Consider the following 8909-nt stretch of genomic DNA (forward strand, 5'->3'; position numbering starts at 1 on the left):
AAGATAATTTCGAAACATGAAGAACATTAGACAAATTTAAAGTATTGGAGAGTTTTACATCTCCTATACCAACAATAGCAAAAAAAGATCCATCTGCTATACGAATTTTTTTATTCCCTGCACAAGGCTTATATGACAAGAAAAAACTAGAATAATTGGTCATATGATCTGAAGCTCCCGAATCAATGATCCAGGTAGTCTTAGGTGGAATACAAAGAAAAGAGGACAAGTTATTAGACTTACCATACTGTACCAAGGAACATGAGGGCTTATCAGAGTTGGAATTTAATAGTTTCAACAATTGTTCTATTTGTTCCTTTGTGAAAGGAGACTGTCCCGAATTAATGCTTGGCTCTGAGAAAGAATCAACCACAGATTGTAAAGCTCTTTCTGGGCGGTTTGGCTTTCCTCCAGGGGGCTTCCCGTGTATCTTCCAGCATGTCTCACGCGTATGCCAATATTTTTTGCAGAAATCACACCGTGGTTTCTTTTTCTTGTAATTGTTTGACTCGTTTCCTTTGACAATCAAAGCAGAGGCATCATTATTTAAAACAGAATTTGACTCGCTACTAGACATTACCTTCCTGCAGCTTTCCTCAACCCGAATTTCATAAAAGACCTCAAATTGAGGATAAGGGGCGACGGCCAAGGATCCTGCTTTTCACCTCATCCATGTTTTGATTAATTCCAGCAAGGAGCATGAAGACCTTATCATTTTCTTCACGTTTCTTGTGCTGGAGCAGATCCGCTTGACTTTTCCAAACATCATCATTACACTGATCCAGCTCTTGTCACCATGCCACCATCTCATTATAGTAACTTGTGACATCTCGCTGCCCTTGTTTGGATTGTCATAGCCGATTTTTTAACTCGAAAATCTGAGAAAAATTCTCTAGGTCAGAATAAGTATCACGAATTGAATCCCATACCACCTGAGTTATCGTCATAAGCATATGAGGTTTTGCGATTGAGGCATCCATGGAATTCAACAACGATGCCATGAAAAGTGAGTTCTCTGATCGCCATTGTCCATATCCAACATCTTCCACCTATGGCGGCTTCTTCTCTGAATCCCAATTTTCCATGGCCATCAATTGCAAGCTTCACAGACTACGACCATTCAAGGTAGTTCTTCCCATTCAGTCTATGCACAGTGATTTGCATAGATAAGTGGACAGTAGTGAATCAGGTGTGGCAGCAGCAATTTTTTGGATTGGGGTGGAGTTATAGTCATCGGCCATTTGGAAGTAGATGAAGAAGAATAAAAAGTGATTGGCTTAGGGCTTAGGCTGCAATATATTTTTTAGGGTTCTATTCCTAGTACGATAAGCTCTGATACAATGTAGTTTTAGAGAATAATAATTTTTCTTATTATTCAATAAATAGTCGAATGGCTTATATAGATTACAATATATTTACAAATCAGAAATATGTCTCCTAAATAATAGGATCTAACTAACAACTCTCCTAGGTATAACATAACAACCTATGACTTAGTAAAATATCTTTCTTTTTACAGGGTAACTTACATATGTATAAATATATAATATCAATTACATTATTCAACTCTGATTTTAAAATTCAAGTCCTCTCAAAAAAAAAAAAAGCACCACATTATTCAACTCTGATTTTAAGATTTCAAATATTCCAATCTCATTTAAGGACCTTTAAAAAAATATTACTGCAAGCTCAACTTCAAGACAGCACAGGCTGCAGATCAAGTCCAGACCTTAAGATACGAAACTTTGTGTACTAAGAAAGGAGGAACTTGTTCCAATAAATTCCACCACTCGTTAAAATTAAGATATTTAAAACCTATAATGACTTCAAAATTCTTTGACCATTAGGATTAGATGAATGGGAAATCAAGCTGACTAAACCTTTGGTATATTCTAAGTTTTCAAAGTTGTAAAGTTCACCATATGAAGGTTGCAGGCAGCATCTAATAAAACTACACCTGTAAGTTTAAAAAAAAAACAGTACATTTTCTCTTTGTAAGTAGTTTCTTCAGAAAAACTGAGTCCCCAAAGTGCGTTTTCTAGGAGGGGTTTGATTTGTTCTATAATTTATTAGGCAATTTATGTTCAGAAATGTCTGGGTTCTTCCTAAATTATACCTAAGAAAAGAATAAATAAGGATCCTGATTCAACTTAGAAAAATCATCACTCTCAAACCAATCTAGACAAATCCTTCTTCTGATATCAAATTTAATTGAGCTAAAACAAATCTCTCTCTCTCTCTCTCTGAAACTAAAACGAAAATCTCTCTCTCCCTCCCTCTTCGTCTCTCTCCCGCTCTCTCAACAACATAACATACAGCTAAAGTTGTCTTTTTATTAAAAATTTCATATTACAAACTTCAACAACTAAAAACAGTACAAGCATCACTCTCATCAGAAAATAGTGGTACATGTCATGGTTGTTGTCCAAAATTGTCTGCAAAATCAACATTTTACATCCAAATAAATAAATGAGTAATCGGGAATTTGTCAGAGCTTGTATACTATACTATACACACACAAAATCTCACATGGCCACATGGGTATCGACTGAAACTAGGAAAAATTTAGTAATCTAAAACTCCAAGATGATCCCGTAATCCTACACGGGCACCTACAAAAGGCACATGTAGACATGATAACGAAGAAAAAGAAAAACACACACGGAGAGAAAGAGAGATTGGGACCTTGAACGTAGAAGCAATCCATGTCGACGTGAGCGATGATCCTGGAGTCCGATGATTCAGGTCTAGCCACCGGCATTTTTTATGATTTTCGCGGTCCTTTCTCTCTTCCCTCCAAAGTCCAAAAAAAATGCAATGCTCTTAAATAGTGTGCTTTCTTTTACACTTGCAGGCGCAATGCGAGCTTTGGAGGTGAAAAATTAAAAACAAATGTCCTTAAAAAAAATTTGTGTGCAAAATGTCCTTAAAATTTGATTATTAAAATATATATTTTTTATTAATTTATGCTCATGTTCTTAAAAAAAAAAAAAGATTCTTCTTTTTCATGTCCTAAAAAAATATTTAGACATCAAAAATATATGAATTAAAGTAAAATTTAAAAATATATATATAAACAAAATAGAGTAAAATGATTAAAATTAACACAAAAAAGAAATTAAAAATAAAATAATATAAAAAAATTGAGAAAAAATGTTAAGAATAAATTTAAAAAATTAACTTAATGTAATTTAATTTAGTTAAGAAACGAGGATAAAATACATCTTATAGACCGATAATCACCAAGGACGTAAAGATGGTAAGCATCGGGAGAATACTGATAAGGTCTTGCTTGAGATAAGGGTTAAATAAACTCATGAAAAGAGAGCGTACTGTTCAAATTGGAAACCAACGGGCAAACGTGCCTGGAGGCACCTTCAGTGCCTGGTCGAGGTTCCACATTGAGGCAGGGGCAATTTTTCCCCTGCACAAATTTTTTCAAGGGGTGGCCACTTACTTCGAGGTCGCCCCCTTCCAAATTACACCCAACAGATATAGAGTACTATCAGCACTCTATATCCTTTACAACCATAAAAAGTGGCATGTGCCCACATCGCACGAGATCAACTATCTGTTCAATCTCAAGTCCAACCCCAACCAGAACAACATGGGGTTTTTCCATTTCTGTCACCAAGAATCTACTCGCATATTCCTGAGTGACGTCACCTACAAATCAAACATAGGAAAGTACTTCCAGGAGTACTTCCTTACGACGGACCTGGTCGCCGACAACTTGGCCTTCACCCGAGGAGGTAAATTTCTTAATCTCTGGTCGTTTCTTTTTATTGGTTTTTCCTTCACCGTCCTTAGAACCTTGATGTTGTGTCTAGGTCCATGATGAATATTGAGAAGAGTGTCAAGGAGTTGGGCACAATCTAAGGCTGTTCGGCCTTTTGGAACATCACTAGGAAGTGAGGGAGTTCACCGTGGGGAGTGCTACTGGAGAGGAAATCCTCGAGTAGCAACAGGATGTGTCTCAACCCCCGAGACAGCAGGCAATGGGAATGACCATCCGGGAACCCTCCAGTAACCCTCAGGCTACTGCTACCCTTGCCCAACAAGGGGGAGACAAGCAAAAACTTCTGGAGTACAAGGAACCTGTACTCGAGTCTTCTGACGAGAATGGTATTGACTTCTCACTCTTAGATAGCTTTCCAATCCCTTGTCATTTATTTGATAGGGAAGGAAACTTTAAATTTACGACCAGGAATTTTAATTTAGACTTCTTCGAGGCAGAGAGTGAGTAGCAGTAATTCTATAAATAATATATCGACCAGTAATAATAGCTCGTGTATATTACTTAGGATTTCCCTTTTCATTATTTCCTTGCTCTTTTAAATTATATTGTCTGATCGATTGTTTTTATATTGCAGTCATGCCTTCTGAGGAAGCCTTCAACATATACACCAATGCCGAAGCTCCTGGGGGCAAAAAGAGAGCGAGCAAGAGGCACCCAGGGGAGAGCAGCAGCGATCTCTCCAAGAACAAAGCTCCAACAGAGGATCTCCAGTGCCCACTCCTTCCAGAAATATGACACCTCCTCCTCCTCCTCGCAATAGCCTTCCCCTCGAGTAGGCGAGGAGACCCTCGACCAACGACCCATTGAGTAGCGCCTTCAATGTTACTTATGAGAAGCTGTAAAGGCTATCAAAACACCGCCGTAGCCAGGAAGCCTTCTCGCATCTTCCTCTGCTACCGAACAGCCAGGTCATCAGCCACGGACTGTCTGAAGTCCTCAGCGTGTAACTACTCGCGGTGTAAAACATTTCATTTTGATATTATAATATTTTTTATTATTATAACATTTGTTCGTATGACTGAACTTAGCATAGCACTTTGTTTTGATTTTACAAAATTTAAACTAAATTTTTTGAAAAATACTCTAAGTACCGTAGTATGTTTTCCCTTATTTTGCTTGTGTGTTTACATATGCCTATTGATATGCTTTGCTTGCTTAATATCTTCTATGCCCCCAAGTCATTGAGGAGCTTAGGGTCCTCGGTCACTTGCCATGACCAAGTCATGTTCGAACATTACTACTTGCGTACTTATAATAAAAAATGGTAATATAGCAAAACAACACACCTAATGAGCAAATACTTGTAATAAATACAATAATTTGGCAAAAGTAACTGGCTGCGCACAGTTCCTTTTATTTCTTGTAATAAATGGACAAAATCATGTCTGTATGAGTGATCAAAAATTGATCTTACACTTGTGAGCGACCGGTCAGATAATTGACTAGCCCTTATTCATAAACTTGTAAAAAGTGAAATTAATGTAAGCCAATTCTTTAAAAAGATATGTTTATTGATAATACTTATGCAGGTGTTCTCCATTCCAATAACGAGGAATGAGATCTCCGTTTAAGCGAACAAGTTTATATGTGCCTAGTTGAAGAACTTCTTCAATCTGATACGGACCTTCCCAGTTTGGTCCGAGCACTCCAGCAGCTTGGTCGCGAGTGTTGAGAAAAACTCTTCCAAGCACCAAATCTCCCACGTTAAACTTTCTTTCTCATACTTTAGAGTTAAAATATCGAGCGAACTTTTGCTGGTAAGCTACTACTCGAAGCTGAGCTTGCTCGTGCCTTTCATCGACCAAGTCTAAGGACTCCATCAATAATTGATCATTAGTGCTTTGATCGCATGTCAGCCTTCTATGTAATGGTAAGTTGAGCTCAACAGGCAACATGGCTTCATACCCATAAGCCAAGGAAAATGGAGTATGGCCTTTCGCTGTTCGATGGGATGTTCATACGACCAAAGTACTTCGGGTAATTGCTCTGGCCATATGCCTTTTGCTTCTTCGAGCCTTTTCTTAAGTGTGTCCTTTAGAGTCTTATTGATAGCTTCAACTTGTCCATTTGCTTGTGGATGATCTATTGATAAAAAACCTTATATAATCCCATGCCTCTCGCAGAAATCAATGAAATGATCACTGTCAAATTGTGTGCCATTATCCGAGACAATTTTCCTTGGCAGCCCATATCGACACACTATGTTTTTGACAACAAAGTCCAAAACATTCTTGGTCGTTATTGTTGCCAGTGGCTCAGCTTCGGCCCACTTTGTAAAGTAGTCAACAGCAACAATTGCATATTTGACATTTCCTTTTCCTGTGGGTAAAGACTTGATCAAATCAATCCCCCAAATTGTGAATGGCCACGGGCTTTGCATCTGTTTAAGCTCATTTGGGGCTACTCGCGGTATCTTGGAGAATCTTTGGCACTTGTCACATTTTTGAATGAAATCCATTAAGTCCTCATTCATTGTAGGCCAGAAATACCCTTGCATTAAGATCTTCTTCGACAAACTCTGCCCCCCAGCGTGATCTCCACAGCAACCTTCATGGACTTCTTGCATCAGCTCCTTGGTTTTCTCCTTAGAAACACACCGCAACAAAGGCATCGAGTACCCCCTTCTATACAAAATTTTGTCGACCAGAATAAATCGAGCCAATTGCCTCTGAAGCGTCCTCGCCTTATTTCATTCTACTGGAAGCAATCCCTGCTTAAGATATTAAAAAATGGGCGTCATTCATGTGTCTGTCACTTGGATCATTAGTGAAGACTCTTCTGCTTGAATGCTTGGTGCCGACAGGCGTTCAACTGGCACTATGTTCAAGGTGTCAGCATCTTTCGCACTTGCTAACTTGACCAAGGCATCAACATTTGAATTCTGATCGCGAGGCACTTGTTGGAGAGTATACTTTTCAAACTGCACCAATAAGTCTTTTGCTTTGTTCAAATAAGCCACCATCTTGAGACCCTTAGCCTGATACTCTCCCCTAATCTTGTTAACCACTAGTTAGGAATCGCTATAAATTTGTAGTGACTTTATATCCATGTCTTTGGCTAGTCTTAATCTTACGAGCAGAGCTTCATATTCGGCTTCATTATTGGACGATGTAAAGTCAAATCTGATTGCACAATGGAACCGATGTCCTTCAAGTGTGATTAAGATCAAACTCTCTCCTACATTATGCTCATTGGAAGAGCCATCTACGAACAACTTCCAGAAAGGAGTTTGATTTTGACTTTCCATTTCTTCCATCAGTTCGCTAATTGGGATCCCTGTGAATTCTGCGACAAAGTCTGCTAGAGCTTGTCCTTTCACAGTTGCTCGTGGAGAATAAGAAATGTCGAACTACCCAAGTTCGACTGCCCATTTTAACAACCGACCAACGACTTCTGGTTTCTACAAGACTTGTCATAATCGCTGGTCGGTGAGCACCACGATGGGGTGAGCACCACGATGGGGTGAGCTTGAAAGTAAGGTTGCACCTTCCTTGAGGCCAGAATCAAGCAATAGGCTAACCCTTCAATGGGTGGATACCGCAATTCTGCTCCCACTAACCTCTTGCTCATAGAATATACTGCTTTTTGAACGTTGTCTTCTTCTCTGATAAAAATAGCACTAGCAGCATACTCGGTGACTGCCAAATAGATGAACAAAGTTTCTTTTCATTCGGTTTAGACAAGATTAGTGGTTGTGACATGTTGGACTTTAACACCTGAAAATCCTGCTCGCACTCTTCTGTCCATTCAAACTTCTTCTTTCCCCTGAGTAGATTGAAAAATGGGACACACTTGTCCATTGACTTGGATATAAATCTACTCAGGGCGGCAATCCTCCCAGTTAGGCTTTGAAAATCTTTAATCTTGGCAAGCAACTGCATCTTGATCAGGGCCTGAATCTTTTTGGGGTTAGCCTCGATTCCTCGTGAGTTTACTATGAATCCCAAAAATTTCCCTGATCCAACACCAAAGGAACACTTGATGGGGTTTAGCTTCATCTGATATTTGTTCAAGATGTTTTGCTACATACAAACTCTAATACCATGATGTGGTATTTATAACAACTTTTGAAAATCTAGTACACAACCATCCATTTAGATCAACTTTATGTTCTCATGTTACCTCAGTCAAAGTATGGATGTCTTCAAAGATGCCTCATGTAGTAGTCGATTTTTCCCTCTGGTTTCACTATGCTTTTCGCCCCTAAGGTGTTCCTATAGTAATTTCCTTACGGTTTCCATGTTAATTACCTCATACATGATCCCATTACCTCCCATCACATGACCTTGAACATCTTCTGGAGAAATCAGAACTTGTCCCTCTTGGAACCTTACCTGTTTCCTTAGCCTTCGTACTATTAATAAAGGTGTTATTCGTGTTCTACTTCTAGCTGGGAGTAGTCTGAAACATCCTTGATCAATCTGAATATGACTCATCAACATCATCCCTATACTCTCTGCTTATCGAACTTACTTGGGCCACTGAAGCATTGGTTAGTTTAAAAGCCTTTACCAATAATCCATCACATCCTACTTAGTGTAAGAGGATATTCTTGAAACACCTCTTGCCTTGATCCTCAACTGGGTAATTCTTGAAAACATTGTCCTATCCTCGCAATCGGGTAATGAAATCTTTATTTTAGGCAATTGATACCTATCCCTAACAATCACTTCCTTGACTATCCATATGCGATACATATCCTAGTAAACTTGGCCTTTTTCTTGTCAAACTGTATTGACGTGTCCCATAATAAGATGCTCTGTCTGATCAACCCTCAAGTCGAACACTTCTTCAACTAAACCTTAATTCTTCCCACTGAGCTAGTTCCATTCTTTGTAATGTTCCAGATACCTCTTCTATCTATACCTTAATCACATTGCACGCTCAATTCCCTAAATGCGACAATTATCCCATCGAATCCTCATGAACCCATCTAGAACCTTATCAGCCGATCCGGTATTCATCTGGTATAACCTCAATGGTATCTTCCTCAACAGCTAGACACCCTGTAGCTGCACCCGGGTCCTTTCCCTTTTATCCTCATAAGTCACCATCTTATTTTACAATCCACAATTATCCTTTATTTGACCATCAAATCCACACTCAAGAT

The 8909-nt window shown here is 38.9% G+C and overlaps 1 protein-coding gene across 2 annotated transcripts in view; it reads right to left on the reverse strand.

Moving 5' to 3' along the window:
- LOC133800774 (DNA polymerase eta) overlaps positions 1-2855 on the reverse strand; it is a 64749-nt gene extending 61894 nt beyond the window's left edge. Inside the window, exon 1 of one of the 2 annotated variants that reach the window (XM_062238832.1) lies at positions 2686-2855. In XM_062238832.1, the coding sequence (XP_062094816.1) occupies positions 2686-2761 (76 nt within the window). In that variant the 5' untranslated portion in view covers positions 2762-2855. The remainder of the gene's footprint in view (positions 1-2685) is intronic. The other variant, XM_062238828.1, reaches the window with a different exon arrangement.
- Positions 2856-8909: the final 6054 nt, after the last annotated feature.

This window comes from Humulus lupulus, chromosome 9 (assembly GCF_963169125.1).
Source record: "Humulus lupulus chromosome 9, drHumLupu1.1, whole genome shotgun sequence".
In the NCBI taxonomy this organism is placed as follows: Eukaryota; Viridiplantae; Streptophyta; class Magnoliopsida; order Rosales; family Cannabaceae; genus Humulus; species Humulus lupulus.